This window comes from Lagopus leucura, unplaced genomic scaffold (genome assembly GCF_019238085.1).
Source record: "Lagopus leucura isolate 7727_CA_CO unplaced genomic scaffold, USGS_WTPT01 Super-Scaffold_100157, whole genome shotgun sequence".
Taxonomy (NCBI): domain Eukaryota; kingdom Metazoa; phylum Chordata; class Aves; order Galliformes; family Phasianidae; genus Lagopus; species Lagopus leucura.
This window is the reverse complement of record NW_024962334.1, coordinates 4,689,859-4,707,451: the sequence shown is the minus strand read 5'-3', so window position 1 is coordinate 4,707,451 and position 17,593 is coordinate 4,689,859. Positions and strand designations below refer to the sequence as shown.

Below are 17,593 nucleotides of genomic sequence, written 5' to 3'. Positions count from 1 at the left end.
AAAACATACTGTACCTCAGTGCTCACTCAGCTCTTGAGGTCCTGGGAATCTAACCAAGGAGCACAGAAGTGTCAGGTGGATCGGAAGAATTAGGTAACTTAAAACCAGATTTGTTGCGGTTTGCATATTTAGAAAGGAATATGCCTGTATCTTTGGTGGGAAATATAGAAAGTGCTCTAGTGCACAGTAATCATCGGTAGTTACAGCTTCTGCCTAGGTGATAAAAACTGTGGGATTCTATTTATTTGACATAGAATAGGTGAACATAATTCCTCTCAGCTGAAGAGATGTTTGAACAAACATCTTGGATGACGATGTTATCATAGAATGGCCTGGGTTGAAAAGGACCACAGAGATCATCTGGTTTCAACCCCCTGCTGTGTGCAGGTCGCCAACCAGCAGCCCAGGCTGCCCAGAGCCACATCCAGCCTGGCCTTGAATGCCTGCAGGGATGGGGCATCCACAGCCTCCTTGGGCAACCTGTGCCAGTGCCTCACCACCCTCTTGGTGAAAAACTTCCTCCTAATATTCAACCTAAACTTCCCCTGTCTCAGTTTAAAACCATTCCCCCTTGTCCTATCACTATCCATCCTCATAAACAGCCATTCCCTCTGTTCCCTCAACCTTTCTTCATAGGAGATGTGCTCCAGCCCTCTGATCATCTTAGTGGCCCTCCTCTGGACTCATTATGTTTGCAACAGCTGAAAGAAAAACAACACACAAGGCCTTGCTCTGACTTCCTCTTCCTCCAGAGAGTGGATAACATTATTATTACCAGAGCTTTCAGACTGATACACAAGCCTTTCCTATAGCACCTCAGCTCCTAGCCATGCTTCCAAAGGCAGCACTTGTGCATCCTGTAGGTATATTTTCTGTACAGGTTTGAGAGCTCTGGTTCCCAGGCTTAGAAGGTGAGAGCTGGAAATTCAACACACAGACCAGGTTGTGCAGCAGAGCAGCACAGTTCTCACCCAGCAAGGATTTTGCATGCCTCTTCCATAGACATCAGCTTGCCCTCCTTAATCCCTTCAAAGGTCCAGCATGGCTCCCAGCTGACTCAAACATTTTCCTTTTATCTCCTGGCTTTTCAAGAGCCTGTTTATTTATCAGCTGGTTCACTTGAGAGTTTCTGTGTACTTTGCTCTGATAAAAGTTGAAAATTCATGCATCATTTCTCCTTTGATTGTTTCAGTGAATCAGAATGTATTATGATGATGACTGCTGTTATCATGAGAAAACTTCAGCCAGCTCCTGCAAGACCTGTCTCTATTTTATCTCCAGCCTGCTGTCTCTAGCCTGACCTTCTTTATTTGCCACTAGAACAGTGCCCCCTTTGATGCAGATCTTTCTGTGTGCCCCGAAGAGCACATGCAGAGTTGCTCAAGTATCAGGATGAAGGAGCTTCGAATACTCAGTTTCCATCCTTCCATTCAAATGCTTCTGCTATTGAATTATGAACCCAGGCTCTTCACTTGCTTTCTGCTGAGGGCTTAAAGGATGGGAATAGATTCACACTTGATGGTAAACAAAGTGGCAGATGAGCAAAGAGTAGAGAGGGACAAACAGGATCTGATGTTCAGATGGTTGGGAAGTCCAGATGTTGTTGGGTTTCTTTGCCTGAATGTACTTAGTGTACTAGTCTTGCAACCCTGACTGTGACTTTTGGATGCCATGTAAATGTGCTATGGTAGTAATACATACTACCATAATGAAGTATTATATGAGTTGTTGTGGCTCATTATTTACAAGGAGGGCACTTATTGAAAGGGAAGAAGAGATCAGATGCAGTGGAAAATCTAGATGGAAAAAGAATTAAAACTTTTTTTTTCAGAAGGAGTCACTCAGGCTGTGATGAAGACCGTAGGGTAAAGTGGATATGCTGTTCATATGAAAATGCAGTGCTTCTTTTTCATAGCCCCAAGGAGATGCATACGTGTAGAAATGTCAGGAAATTACAAGAACATAATTTAGTCTAGGGATGTAACTCAGCAAATTACATTCATTGCATCTCCAAAAGCAATTTAGATTGATCCAGATTCTGAAGAACTAAGATGCACATTCATTGTAGCATGTTATTAGTTAATGGTGTTGGTTAATTTGACTCCATGGGTAATTTTGGCAGCCTTTGTCCTTGTGAATAACCAACTTGAGGTAGCTTCCTACCTCACTTTTGTTTTGGAAAATAAAATGCTTTCTGGTAAAACTAGGTATTGATAAAAACATCCCTAAGATGCCAGCTCTTTAAGAATGGGAGTTATGTTTTTGTTTTAAAATAAATGATGACATCATGCTAGCATCTCACCTGGGCACAGTCTTTACTAACAAAACGAGCCATTGCAATGGCAAAGGGTATACTGAAGCTCCCTGTTAATTGCTTGTATTTGTCCTCCAGCATTGTCTATTGTTTCTCATACTGTATTTGTGCAGAGGGCTGCAGCTGTCCTATGTTGTGTGGTGGCTGATTTGCAGCACTGTTTATCCAAAGACAAAAAGTGCATGTAACTTCATCCAGACAAATCATTGTAGGCATACATAATGAGCAAGTGAATAGACAGGCAGATAGTAGAAAGTACATACAAGGTCTAGAATTTCTTCCTTTGAAATGGAAATTGCAGGCAAAAATGACTGTTCTCTTTGAATCAAACTCAAAATCAGATGTTTGCAATTTTTATTAATACCTTTTTTTTTTCATTTTATTTGATTTAATTCTGATAACTCATCTACTCACCATTTCATTATAGAGCTTGTATTCCAATTCAATAAATTTTCCTTATAGGTGAGGTGATTCTGGTTTTTTTTTTTTCCCTTCTGACCAGCTTTTTGCTGCTCAACAGCAAATGTTCTCTTTGGAATTCTGATTTTAAACAGCAGATGGACTGTTTTTTTCCTCTGTACCTCAAGAGGAATTTTTTTTTTTAACTTGTATTTGGAATTATATTAGATGAATGTTTATATATTGTATTCAAAAGGTTAAAACAGAGAAAATGCATCTGACAATCTTGAAGAACAGCTAAAAAGAACAAAACTTTACGAATTCCAAATTTCTGATATCCAGCTGACAGAACTCAATTATGGTGTGGCACAGAGTAACAATGCAGGACAGAAAACCAGCAACTTTCATGTCTCTCCATCACAGGACCTGAGAGGTCAGGTGCAAATGCTTGCGGGAGGAACAACTGTAATCTTGATCTGGCCCCTGTTTAGCAGTGCCCCAAAGTATCCTCACCTATCACAGGTATCATTCAGAGATTCACTTGGCTTTATTCAGTGTAGCTGAAATGGCTTTTGTTGTAGCTGTGGACTCTCATCCTGGAAGAACAAATCAGGAAGATTCCCTTTTCCTTTTTCTGTGCTCTTTGGTGTTTGGTAGGTTAACAATATCAGCTGCAGAAAAAGTGGTAGTGCAGCCCAAATGAGAAGAAAGAACAGGCCAAACCTTCAAGTGCTGCAAGGAAAAATGGGATGTGATGCAGGACACTTAGATCTCCCTGACCAGTACAAAGAAAGAGGAGGGGATCTTTAAAAAGAAAACAACAAATCTTCTTTCCATTTCTCAGCTTTCAAAGATAACCAGGCTTAGATTAAAGAGCCTTCATTCTCTTTCTGATATTTTGGTCTTGTTCATTTGTATTACAATTGAGTAAAAAACTCACCATTTGTGCAAAGTGGCAGTGGAAATACATCTGTCTAGCACTGAAGTATTTTGTGGTTTTATAGATAGATTGCCTTTTTATGTGGACATTAACAGAATTGAAGAGCAGGTTATTTGCATGTTTTTGCCTGGTTTCCAGAGAATTTGCTCACATTGCGTCTGAAGGGTTTGCTCACCAACGGAAGGGCTTCCCAGGCTGACTGTGAGGGTTATCAGCTGAATTACATCATTTGTGCTGTGGTACTATGGACGATGCATCTCGCCTGAGTTACTTGTAGGCTGTATTGGGAACATGTGAAATCAGCTCTGAGTGCTGGAAGATGGATGACAGAAACTTAAAGACGACGGTATGTGGATTGTAGCAACTGAAAACTTTGCAGCCAGAATGGCAGATCAGAGCAGAATTAAGTTCTGCACCTGAAAAGCAAGATTTTATTCTTTGGATGAACCGTGCCAGAAAAAGTGCTTTCCTAGGTGAAGTGCTTTGCTCTGGATGTGAGGCTTCCTGCAGATGCAGGTGGCAGAACTAATCAAGAGTTAATTCAGGCAGCATCCCACATTGCTTTGGGCACCCACCACGCACTTAGGTTGGAGTGCTTCAGAGGAGAAAATAAAGAAGCTGCACAAGCAAAATGAGTTATTGCAGAAAAGGTCTTAGTCTTAATCTATGTGCTGCCTGCACTGTAAGGCTTGGCTGCTTTGGTGACCGTGCTATGCACTCCAGCTGCTGCTTTATTCATATTAAATTTGTATTTCATACAAGAATTCACTCCATATAGGAATTTAATACAAATAAATCCTTTTCATCCATACTACTACTTGAGTTTTCAGTCACACATTTATGTATTGTCTCTCCATTGTTAAGTGATGGTCTTTTTTTGGAACACCTTCACCTAAAAGCCACTAAAATCAGAAACCACACAATGCCTTACTTCCTGGACTAAATAAAACCTCTCATTTTTGTAATTAATCTTTCAACTGAATGTCGCACACCAGTTACATCTGGACATTGCATCTGTCCTCGCTCACCCTTCTGCAACAGTGTCTCACCGGTCCTGCAGAATGTCCAAAAGGACTTAGTGGAACATGTCTTTTGAAGGGAAATAGAATCCCTGCAGGAATTAATGGCCATTCCTGGTGCTCTTTAGCTGCAGACTGCCTATTAATATGCTGCAGCCACATGAGGTAGGTTGGATTCAACCTCCTGGACTGCCAAGAAGTGTTAAAGGAATAGGTGTTGTGCCTCGAGGCTGCATCGACAGAGGTCTGGCAGATGTGTCAGATGGGATGTTGCAACCTTCAGCTGTATACTTGGCAATCCAAAACTTGAAAACATGGTTCAAAAACTAGACAGTTGTTTCCAAAGCATGGGGTATTTGTTCAGTGTGTCTGCTGATTTTGTTCTAATGGTAATCTTCTGTGGCTGTAGACATTCCTCTCTGTTATAAAGAAAATAGAATCATAGAGTAGCTCTGGTTGGAAGGGACCTTAAACCTCATTGAGCTCCAACTCCCCCGCCATGGGTAGGGCTGCCAGCTTATAAATGGCCATAAACCAAGAAATGGCCCTTACTCATCCTTCCGTGATCCACCCACCTCCATGTGCCTGCCACCACTTTGGACCTGTCCAAAATTTGTCTTGAAGATGAGGTGGGAGCACTTGCACTACATACCCTGAAATGAGAAACTGGCCACGGTTTTAAGTTCCTGCCCTGGCATAAACTTTTTGTGTGAAAGTCACTTAAGGTTAAAGCCACGGAAATTTGAGGATGTTTTATTCATCTCTGAGCTGTCAGGGCAATCTCATGAAATGCTGCCTTCACCGCTTTTCCCTATTCCCTCCTGTTCTCATTGCCTTCTTGCTTCTGGGGATTTGCTGTAAGTCAAGTCACATAGTTTTGACAGGGAGGAGGGGAAACATAATGTCAGAAAACTGGAAAAGACTTTCTGTGTGTTTTTTTCTGTTGTCTGTAAACCTATACATATTCCATGCGAAAAGGAGTGGCTGAGCTGTCCTAGAAAATGTGTGGACACGTAAATTGGAGTACGAAGGGGAGGTTTTACACACCTGTGTGATTGATAAGTTGACAGGATACAGGCCTCCCCAGAAACATTTAAGGTGCTGGATAGAATTTCCTAATTGCTAACTATTCAAAAAATTCACAACAAATCTCTCCCAGAAACAGTAGCCAGGCTCAGTATTCTCTGAGATAATTTCTATTGCACAGTGAATTAATTTTGTCTGTCTATGTTTATTCTTTCTGCTGAGCTCCTTTTGATAGCAGATTTTATTGTGGACCACCTTTGTGGTCTCAGGCAAATCAATCTGAAATACTTGCAGTTCAAATTTTCCTTTGCAGTGTGTGGGTTTTTTTTTTTCATATTTTGGAAGTGCCTGACAGCTTCAAACAATTGGGAATTTCTTTTTGACCCTGATGAAGTAGCACTCCTCAAATACTATGAAGCTTGAGAGCACTTAAAATTAATTTTAGTTTAATTAGCGCTAAGTGTATTTTCTGTTCTTTTATTAAATTCACGTTTTATCGTATAAGCTAAACATTCATATTGCATTTATAAAGGTCTATTTAAAGCCTGAAGCTGCAGAGATAAGTGGACACACTTAGAGATGCACTCCTTGTTCAGAAATAATGTTCCTGGCTATTACTGCGTGGAGAGCACTGCAAGGCAAGCACAGCGACCCGTGTGCTGTGCAATATGAATCAAAGCCACCGTGAGACAGGTGTGGAAATGAAACCATAATGAGTGACTGAAATTAAAGCATTAAGCTGATTGCATGCTTGACAGCTTTCACCATGCACTTCCAATGGCAGGCTTACCTGATAATGATCAGAGGAATGAAGTACACAAGGAAAGCAACCACTGTCATGTAGGGGATCCAGTAGGAATCATCTGGCCACAGAGCCCAGCATTGCACTTCCCCATTGGAGAGCTGTCGTTTCCCAAAAATTATCAGAGTTGGTATTGAAAACAGGAAAGAGAGGCTCCAGGCCACTCCAATAAGAACTTTCGCCTGTCTTTCTGTTCAACAGATTCAAACAGACATTGTTAGCAGAGTGGGCAGTGGGATTGGCCCTTTGTAGCAGAACTGAGAGAGAGGTGGGGACGGTCTCTGAATAGTAAGTGCTGAGAAGACTGCAGAGGAGTGTGGGAATTTCATCTCTTTCTTGTCCCTCTTGCAAGGGACAACAGACCTGTCCTGCTGCACATTTGTACCTGGGCACAGCAACAAATCAGCTGGTATGGGAACAGATGGAAAAGAAGGAGCCCTTGTGCTTCAGATAGCAGATAGCTTCAGATAGACCAGGAAGGGTTACGTAAAACATAAATGGGTGGGAGGTGCTGAAAAGGAGAAATGACCTCCATAGATGTTCAACATTTTGCTGCATTTTGTAGTGAGAAGACTTACAAAAGACTTAGGAAAAACTCATCAGCTCAGTGTTGAGTCAGAACTGCACATTCATCTGCCTTTAGCCCCATCTGCACTCCTCAGCATCCCACACAGACCTCTGTGCTCCCAGAACGCTCAGACATCTTTGCCAATTCCCAGTGATGCAGTGGGGACCAACCTCATCTCCAGCTGATGGGCACATGCTCATTGATGCTGAGGGTGAGCATCACTGAGGGTGAGGAAATCCTATGGTTGTGCTCAAAGTGCTGAGCAGTTTTAATTGCTGCAGCAACCAGCAGCTAGGAGATTCTGCCAGGCTGCCTGGTGAAGAATGGCAGTTCAAGGATCAAGAATAGGAGTTCAAGCAAATTTGTGTTACTGCTTACACCTGGCTTATGGCCTCCTCGACAGATAGGGAGAGATGGTAGATAACCAAATGACGCCATGTGGCACCTATGGGATGCTATAAAAATCAACTGGTTGGAGCAAACAGCCCTGAAGCTTTAGTTTTCATAAATATATGTCTTTTGACTAAAATCCATGTAGCTCTTGCTAAAAAGTGTGAGGAGGAGCAGCTGATCTGTGTTATACAAGTGATCCTCAGCAGTAGTTATGCCTTCTGAGTCAGATTGCTAGAGGAGCAGATGAGGACAGATTTTTTAGAGATCTGAGAAGGTTCAGCGTTGAAACTATTTACTGTCCAGCCTGCCTACAAAATACCTGCAGTGGCAGTGAAATAGAAAATCACTTTAAATTATGAATATGAAAAAGTATGACTTTCTTCCTTGAAGCTCAAAGAGCAATATGAAAGCATGTGGGAGAAGCATTTTAAAAGTAATTTTATGCTTTATAAAACATCAGTTGCAAATATTCATTTATCCTGCTCATCTTTAAATGCTGCCCACATTCAGCAAAATATAGTCCTTCTAATCTTGGGTTTAGGAGAGCTCTGATGACAACCACATAAGTGAGAGGGTTAGATTAAGTCTATAAATATTGCACTAGAAGAGGAAAACCATGAGGTTTCACAAAGCATAACAGAATAAACTTAGCAAAAGGAATATTAAGAGTTTCACAAAATATTTCCTGACAGAAAGGGTTTTAGATTGTGAGCAAGCTACATGAACAGCATGCACACAAGCCTCGATGGGACCCACAAGTCTATTTCTAAGGTGGAAAGGTCACTATTAGATAACATACCTTACTTTTCATGCACCCTTAATTTGACAAGAAGTAGGCAGCTTGGGTTTGGCAATAGAGTTGTTTTATTTTTGTGTTTTATAAAATATTAACTGAAATGTTCACTGATTTTGGTTTTTAAATGTTCCGTGTGTTCGATAAAACATGGCCTTGCTAGTCTTAAAAGCTTTGCAGAGCAATGGTAGCATCTGGGTAGATTTTTATCTTACTGGATTAATGTTAATTGGCTGCCTCATAAGCAGTGTATTTATTCATTGTAAATGCTCTCAATGATGGCAAATGATATAACTAGACCATATATGTTATAAATGGAATCAAATAAGTAACATGTTTCGAATACTCTGTATAACAATCTGTATAATATTCTATCTGCCCTGTGTTTTCCTTTCAAAATTGTATTGAGCTTTAAATTGGGAGTTTTCCATACTAGAATGTTCAAAACCAGCACCCAGCATTAGCAGGAATCTGCCATCAGCTCTGGTTATTGGCTCTCATAACTGTCCTTTTCACAGAATCACAGAATAGCCTGGGTTGGAGGGGACCTTATAGCTCACCCAGTTCCAACTCCTAGCCATAGGCAAGGCTGCCACCCACCAGCTCAGGCTGCCCAGGGCTCCATTCAACCTGGCCTTTAATGCCCCCAGAGATGGGGCACCACAGCTTTTCAGGGCAGACTGTGCCAGTGCTTCACTACCCTCTGTGTAAAGAATTTCTTCCTGACATCTAACCTAGACTTCCCCTCTTTTAGTTCACAACTGTTCAGCCTTGCCTATCTCTAGCAGACCATGTAAAAAGTCAGCCCCTCTCCTTTTTATAAGCTCCCCTCAAGGTGCTGGAATGCTACAGTGGGGTTTCCCAGGGGCCTTCTCCAGGCTGAACAAGCCCAGCTCCTTCTGCCCATCTTCCTAGGAGAAGAAAAGAGGGAAACAATCAATTCCCTTGCCCTGTTGGCCACTCTGGATGCAGTCTCAGCCTCTTTTGTTTCTCTTCCTTCATCCACACTGTGACAACAGCTTTGTGTACCTTTGCCTGGCCCCAGCCACATCTGGTGGGGAGGCACCTCCCTGCTACTGTGAATGGCGGTGCTGTGCAATCCTTCCTCCAAAAAAGTGCCTTTTAAATCTGGAGAGAACCATTCCAGGATCTCAGTGATCTAATGGACCTCAGTGTTTGCACCCCAAAACAGCAAAAGGGACAGTTTCCATCTGTTCTCATTTTGTCTTTTATTTAAGCAGTTCTGTTGACTGCTGCTGGTCAGTTTGCGCAGTGGTCATACGTATCTTCTCAAAATGGTGAAATATTTATGTAATGCGTTCTGTTGTAACTTCTCAGTTTCTCTTTGAGCTTACAGTCTTCATATTTTTTAATGATTTGGTTGGTTGGTGCCTCATAGAGCAGAAGTGCTGGCATTAAAAAGTATATATAGCATATAAAGTTCTTCTCCATCTTGCAATTTCTGTGGTCAATTAGGTATTTGCAAAGTGAGTATGAAATATTTAACTGTCCAAGTCTATCTTCTTAGAAGCCTTTAAGAAAGCAGCTTCCTTCAAATGTTTTTTTTTCAACATAACTCGTGTTTAGGAATTAAACATATAATTAAAAAAATAAAGTACAAATTGACATTTTCTAAAGAAAATGTTTGACCTTATTTTTTTTTTCCAAAATAATATTTTCAAGGAATGTAATGTTTGAAACTCGAGACTCACCAGGGGAGATTTAGGCTGGATGTTGGGAAATACTGCTTTTCTGAAAGAGTGGTCAGGCAGTGGAATGGGCTGCCTAGGGAGGTGGTGGAGTCACCGACCCTGGGGGTGTTCAAGGAAAGGCTGGATGTTGTGTTGAGGGACGTGGTGTAGTGAGAAATACTGGTGATGGGTGGATGGTTGGACTGGGTGATCCTGTGGGTCTTTTTCAACCTTGGTGATTCTGGTAAATGACTTGTGTGTTTCTTGACTTGGTTTTGGGGGATGAGCATTTCATTCTGAAAAGAAACAATACGTGCTACTTGCCACTGATTCTCTCAGGGCTGTTTTGACAGTATCTGGGTCATCACCAGTGACAAAGTTTTGTAAATCATTTTGTTCTTCTACAAGACTCCTGAGAGCTGCACACAGGAAAGCTCTGCCAGGGACAGCTAAGTGCAAAAGGTTAATGTATGCATGTATGTATTCCAGGAAGTTTTAGTGATGAACATGCCTTCTTAGGCATTCTTATGAATTTACCACTGCCTCCTTTTTCCCACTTGAACATACACAGCTGGTTGTACGATTCTGGCTCCACGAAAGACATCTCTCCATGGTACCAGCCCTGCTGGAAGCAGGTGCTCATCAGGGTGCTCATCATGATGAGCATGCCACATCTTAGAAAAGCATCCTGAACCACTTGGGCTTCAGTAAATGTGATGAGAGGAAACAGATGTACTCCTTCAGCCATCCTAGACCAGTTATCCCTGTGTTATACAATTAACTGCAGCTCAGCCTCTGGCCATCCTGTGTCGAGTGGTGGAGGAATGATATGCTTCTGCACTCTGTAGGACAGATGAGGGGTAACATGCATTGTGGTGGAGAAGGATGAGTACTGAGATCTCTTAGGACTGAGATATTCTGCACCCCAACAAGTGTAGGAAGTGTTTAAAGGAGCCTGCATCAGATAAAAGAAAGCACTCTTCCTGTGAGAGTAAAAAAAATATTGCATACAATTTGTTCCTTAAACTAGCAAATTTTCCATAGCAACAAAAAAAGAAAAGCACTTATAGAGGTTTTTGTTGTTGTTGTTTTTGCTAAGCTCAGGAGGTACTGTAAGCAAGAAATGTCATCGGGCCTGCTTGGCTCAAGGTGATTTGGGAACCCCAGGCTGGTGGGAGCTGCAGCATGCACTGCACACCCAAAAGCCTGCTCATAAAAGTTTGATAGCAATCCTCCCACTCTGCAAAAGCCAGCCTGCGTGCTGGGGCTGAACTTCACATAAGCATTTGAAGCTTTCGGGCTTTAACATCTGCCAAGGGTGCAACACTGCCTGGGTTGTGATGGATTCACAGCTTTCTGAGTCCAAAGAGGACCACTATTCTGATCCCCTAAATAGAGCAGGCTGTCAATAGTTATCATTTGTCCAAAGTAAGAATGATATTTCTCCCTGACTGAAGTGCATTTTTCAGCTGCCATCTCTTTTGTAACTGATCCCCTTCCCCCCTGCTGCTATTGCTATTTATTCCCCCTGTGCAACATACATAACTTCAGACTTTAAGCTGCGTAGGAAAGAAATCGTGTTCTTTAAATTGTGTCGCTAAGCATACAAGGTGTATTTGAGTGCTGCAAAAATGACAAATCGAAGAAATTTTAAGATAGAATCAATGTCCAAACTTAGTTGCTATAATTTTTGAAGTTCACATCAAACTGTCATATCAATTCTCAATACTGCACTCTATCCAAATTATTTTTTCATGTGAATATACAGGTAATAAAGCCGTTGCTGCTCCTAGATTCAGTATAGCTGTAAGGGATACCTTTTGCTCATAATAATTTTCTCAAAATGCTGGAAGATAATGAAAACCTCCGTGCTTTTAAAATGTCATTTCATTCCTCGCAAACACAATGCTTATAAAAACTGCTGAGGGCTAAGTGCAGTTTAATAAATCTGGAAATCACAGCTCCTTTGCCATTCAGAGAATGGTAACAAAATCCAGCAGGAATTAATAATTCACAGAACAGGATGAATAATTTTGAAACTTTTAGCAAAATGAAGCTAGCCAATACTATCCATGGCAGTAGCAAGGTATGCAAATGCTCCTACCTCCTTGCATGAACTTCATGGGGTAAACTATGGCATGATACCGGTCTATGCTCAGTGACACGAGGACATAAGTCGAAGCATAGAGGAGGACCACCTAGAGCAGAAGATACAGAAGGAAGTAGTTGAGGCATGTTTGCTGTAGAAATCAGTGCCAGATAAAACACTGCTCTAGGAATATATGAAAACTTATACTACTTTAAAAAAAAAAAAAGACTTACAGTTTAGATCTATATTTTCACCCAGACCTTTTTCCTTTTCCAGGTCTGCAAAAGGTAAAGGACTTAATATGTTTGAAATAAAACGTGTTTAAACGTTAAGTGACTACTGGCAGCATTTAGCAGTCCTGGTGGAAGCAAAGCATCTGTGCAGCATTTTGTTAGGGTGAGTTCAGGCATGCAGGAGAGCACGTGGTCCTGTACCTGTAAGTAGCGGACGACTCTGCAGACGATGTCAGGGGCCATGAAATCTCCTGTGTAGCGCCAGATGATATCAGTCATTATGTTTATGAGTCCCGTGAATGAATCTGCAAAGGAAAGCCACCGAAACTACATGAGAAGAAGTGCAGTTATGCTGCAGAGGCAGGCAGGGAGGGCCCTTGGGATGTACAACTCCCATCACCTGCAGGGGCAGCCCCTGTTGCTGGTAGCATAGGATGCTGAAGGAAAAGTCTCAGAGAGTGCTGGATAGCTGGACTTCTTTGATCTTGTTCATTTGGAGAGACAAGGTGAGATGAATGCACACTTAATATACACCTGTGTACACCCTCATGCCTCCCCTTAGAGAGATGAGATCTGCTTCTTCAGCATGCCTGCAGCTTCTCCTCCAACTCCTTGCCTCCTGTTAAGGCCCCCAGCTTTCCCACCAGGAATGGATAAATTATAATCCTGGAGAAGAAGTAGGTGAGCGCCCAGGTGCATCTGCTCCAAAAACTGAGATATCTAATGTCTGGTTTTCACTGCCTTTTGTTTCACTGCAAAAAGAAATGCACATCCCTTGAAAGCACCTGGGGTGAAATCCAGATGCTGCTGAAGTTAGCAGGAATTTTGTCAGGATTTTATTCACATGCTTAGTTATTTAATAAGCAAACACACCCTGTCAGCTTGAAGTTAACCTACTTATGCCTGGTCAGTCCTGTACACCAAAGTGAACAGACCTCAGGCCATCTTTTATTCTTTGAGGAGATCGGAGAAGATATTTCATCTCCATTCTGCTACATACTGAACAAATGAGCACTCACAGCAATGCGAGTTGTAGAAGGAGACTGCCAAAGCTGTTATTGCTCCTGTGCATGTGGGCAATATTAATTCATGTACCTAAAATCAAAATATTAAGAAAGCTCTTCCCCATAGATTAGGAGAGTTATTTTGATGTCCATCAGTGTAGTGTTTTGCTGTTGAGATTAGCAGAGCACATTGCTCTTCTTGTACAGGTTACCACAAGGGAATGGAGCAGGCTGGGAAAGTATTTTGTGCAATTTCTGAGGACAAAAAGCAAAAAAACTTCAATTAGAAAAAAAAAAAAGTAGAGCAGTGAGATAAAATGCTTCATTCTGATGCCACCACTTTGCACGTTTTAAATGTGTCTGTGATTAAGGCATTATAAATCCCGTATCAGAAAGTGTTGGTTTGAAAATGTGTGCTTTTGGAAAAAAGACATTTGAACAATTGGAAAACTATTTTTTTTTTTTTTTTTTGTCAAGTAATAAATGATTGTGACCAGTGCTTTCATGCAAATAACTGTCATTTTGGCAGCAGTTGTTTATTTCACTCTCTTTCACATTACAGACACTCCAGGTACTTCCAGATGGAATTTGATGCTTTGGAAGCATCAACCAGTTTTGTTTCATTAGAAAAATAGGCTTGGTTTTTTTCTGTATCACTAATCCTTTATCTCCTTTTTTCATCAAGGTTCAGTTCAAAATGAAATTAGAACAGCAATATTATTCCTGCTACAAGTACACCCAATGCTTCCCTACTTACATCTTTATCTCATGGCCATTATTTCAATTATTTCAATATCTTTCAATTATTGCCAGTTTGCACTTTTCTCTCACAGTATTTCCCAACACAATTTTCTCTCTATTCTCTCTTCCTCTGCCTCAAAAATGTCCTTCTAAGCAGCATTTCTGTGTTTTCTATTTTCACAACCACTCAAGGCAACAGAAAATCCTGGTTTGAAGCCATATATTAAATTTTGCTTGTTGATTAGACTAATGGGGGCAAAGGATGATTTTAATTCTCTGATGAGTATTACTGGCTTTAGGACTTCATTGAACAGACTGTAGGTGCCTGTAATTAAGGTGGTTTTTGAAGAAACCATAGAGTTTAAGTGCTTTAAAGTGAAATGTGTCTTGCAGTGGCTCAAACCCAGCTCTTTCCCTTTCCTTACTCCTGAATTATTGATTCATATTCTCTCTCTCCAGTAATGAAATATTCATTGATTCAAAGTAATACACATCAATAGAGCTTCAGCTCGGGGTATCTTCCAGCTTTTGACAATCTTAGCATCCTCCAAGCAGGCAGTAAGTGGGGGCTCACGATCCCTGGGGAAGAGGAGGATGCACAGTCTGCTCTTCCACCCACCCATCTCAGCGCACTCCAAGGAGAAGGGAGGCAGAAAGTAATGCCATCTTCTCATCTTCCTCTTCACACCAGCATTTTGTCATCCCTTCCTGATACCCTTGGGAAATTCCTTGGACATATGTGAAGGGTCAGTCATATCTGGGATGCTGGCTGTGCATTCAAAACCTCCCTTCCAGCCTGTGCCCATCTCAGTATTTTTGGTTTGTGTTCCAAATGCATTTTAAAACTGCAGTAGGTCTCCATTTCTCTGACTCATGCCACGAAGCCAAGTGAATGAGCCTTCACTTCAAATGATGCTCATCCCAGAACTGTTCTCCACTTCATGTGCCTTGCAGCTGTCAGCCAGTGCTGAGACACCATGGGGGCAGCCACTCATCTAATGCAACCCCCTCGAATGCATGGTGTGAATGCCAGCTCCATATCCCTCACTCTTCACTCCACTCTGCTCCAGCTGCACTACAACACCTGCCAGGATAGCTGTAGCTTTAGGTACTTTCAGTCAGCTCAAAGCTCTCCTTCCCTTTAAAGCCCTTCTGTTTTTGGGTGAGTGCAGAGGCTTTTTTATACAAGTTTTAAACTTTGCAGCTGCATTGTGCTGGCAGCTGGAACCCTTGCTCCTGTCTGGTGGTGTAAATTTGGGTTTCTGAGTTTCTGGAAGCACTGGACAGGTACTCAGCAGAGTGTGTCCCCAGGCACAGCACAGCTCCGTGTGCCAAAGCAGATAAAGACAAATTAGATTTCTCAATTCCCTTTCATTATGGAAACACTCCTCCACACAACAATGTCATGTCCATTGCACTATCATGTACCAGCCAGTTTTTTCCCTCATCTTTTGCACACCGCACAGTTTCAGTGCCACACACATGAGACATGTGAGTGGAATATATCGTTGATATCTCTTATGATAAAAGTTGGTATTGAGGATCAGCTCAGCTGATGCATTACCCTAAACCCCAGCATCCTGATTAATGCTAGTGTCTTCAGTTCTCCCCACTGAGCTGGGGGCTTGCATGTTAGGTAACAGTGTTCTTTCACCGATGTTTTGTTTCCAGGCCAAATGACACCACCTGCTTTCCTGAAAACAGCACTTATCAACCTTTGTTCATAACTACATGCTAGCTTGTCATTGCCATTGATTTTTTAATACTTTTTTAACCAGGATGTATTCTATGTGCTGCATTTCTTCGCCTGAATTGCTAGGCAACTGTGCGACTACAGGTTCATTTAATTCTTCAGAAAGAATAGTGGAAAAATCAATTAATTACTTACATTCATTTCTGACAGAAAATTAAAAAAATAAATGCAATCATGTGATAGCATGATCCAAAAGCGCGCTCAAAAACGATACAAAATAGTGATTCTTGGTTAAGGAGAAGACAGAAACATTAATATGATAGGAGCAGTGACAGTTTGCTTTTGAGAGGAGGTAGAGTTTCTAAAAATGCAATTTAAAAGAAGAAATCCACGAGACTTCAATAATAAGAAAAAGTAGAGGGAAGTAGGGAGCAAAGGTGGATTTGCCTGGGGTGCATGGGGAGAAAAAACAACTGATGGAGTCTGCATGAGCCAGGCAGCTCCGCAGCCCCTCTGCTCCCTTCTCATCCCCATCACAGCAACAACAGGTCTTCCAGGGCACAGCAAGTTCCTGGCCTTATGAATCCGCCACTGTTTCAAAATCACACATGCAGCTTTTTTAAACCAGCAGTTATTGAAAAGAGTGAGAAAAGGACTGAGAAGCAGCCTGTTCTGTAAGGAGTCTGAACCACACAGAGTATAGCACTGCAACATCTGGGTAATTTGGCAGGTGCTGAAAGCAGCTGTGAAAATCCTAAAAAAAACCCAGTACTTACCAAGTCTCCACTGTGCTCATTAAAATCCCTTTGGACTTTTTGGGGTATAAATGAGTGCAAGACCTTGACTCGTTTTGTTTGAGTACAGGATCCACTTGGTTCCAGGAGTGATTGCATGAGCTGGTGTGGTAGACACTGCCTCACAGGCCTGAGGGCTGGAAAAATGGGAAAAAGACAGCATTGCCCTTGGAGGGACAAATGTGAATGTGCAGCAACTGCTGCAAGTGAGAAAAATGTTCATGGCAAAAAAAACTCCACTGAGATTGAAGTCCATTATGGAAAACAAATGGAGGTAATTAGTGATCTAGCATGGGAATACGGACATGTTACAACTGTCCCAGTTAATCTTTTTATAGAAATTCATTGACTTGATGGCATTGCCCAAGGGATGTATCTTGTGCAGGCTTCAGGATATTTCTTTCATTATGACCAATGAGGTTAAAACAAAATTCTGTGCTAGCGATGCTGTGAAAAAAGCCCTCCATCATTTGATTATTAGTGCTGACACTGATGTTCCCTTAAGTCATTTCCCCTAAAGATGCTGAAGGTTTTTCCTGTTGGAAGCAAGGAGCAGATTGCTGATAAGATGCCATGGGTTAAAAAGCTCCACATGTCATCTCATCCCCAGGTTGGTCTTTTTTCCCTCGATGAGAGCAGCCCTATTAAGCTGGACGTAGTGATCCATGACTCTCAGACAAAGCTGGTAGCTGGGGCCTCTTACTGAAATGCCTCTGTTCACGTAATTTACTGAGCATTCTCATTGTTAAGTGGGATGCCTCGTCTTGTTTTGTTGACTGCACCAGACTTTGTAAGGCAAGTTCTTCCTCAGGGCTGAGCACCAGCTCGTGTTTCGGGGACATCACCAGGTGTTCCCATCAGCTGGCTGTGTGCAAAGAGCACCAGAAGCAGCACATCAAAGACAAGACACCAGTTACGTACCTAAAAATGCCATTTAAAGTGCCAACATTGTAGCTCTCAGAACAGTGTAGTGCCAAAGATGAGGGTGCTCCTTCTCCCAGTGTTGTGGCTGCTCACAGCCCCTCTCAGCCCTGCAGATCATCTGGGTGCAGGGCTGGAGTTGTGGTTGGGCAGCACTTTGAGCAGGCAATCAG

At 41.9% G+C, this 17,593-nt stretch overlaps 1 protein-coding gene across 2 annotated transcripts in view; it reads right to left on the bottom strand.

The window, feature by feature from the left end:
* NPSR1 (neuropeptide S receptor 1) overlaps positions 1 to 17,593 on the bottom strand; it is a 77,806-nt gene that overhangs the window by 5,845 nt on the left and 54,368 nt on the right. For both annotated transcript variants that reach the window (XM_042889029.1, XM_042889028.1), the window contains 3 exons: positions 12,469 to 12,572; positions 12,050 to 12,143; positions 6,489 to 6,690 (listed from right to left, as the gene is read on the bottom strand). In XM_042889029.1, the coding sequence (XP_042744963.1) occupies positions 6,489 to 6,690; positions 12,050 to 12,143; positions 12,469 to 12,572 (400 nt within the window). The remainder of the gene's footprint in view (positions 1 to 6,488; positions 6,691 to 12,049; positions 12,144 to 12,468; positions 12,573 to 17,593) is intronic.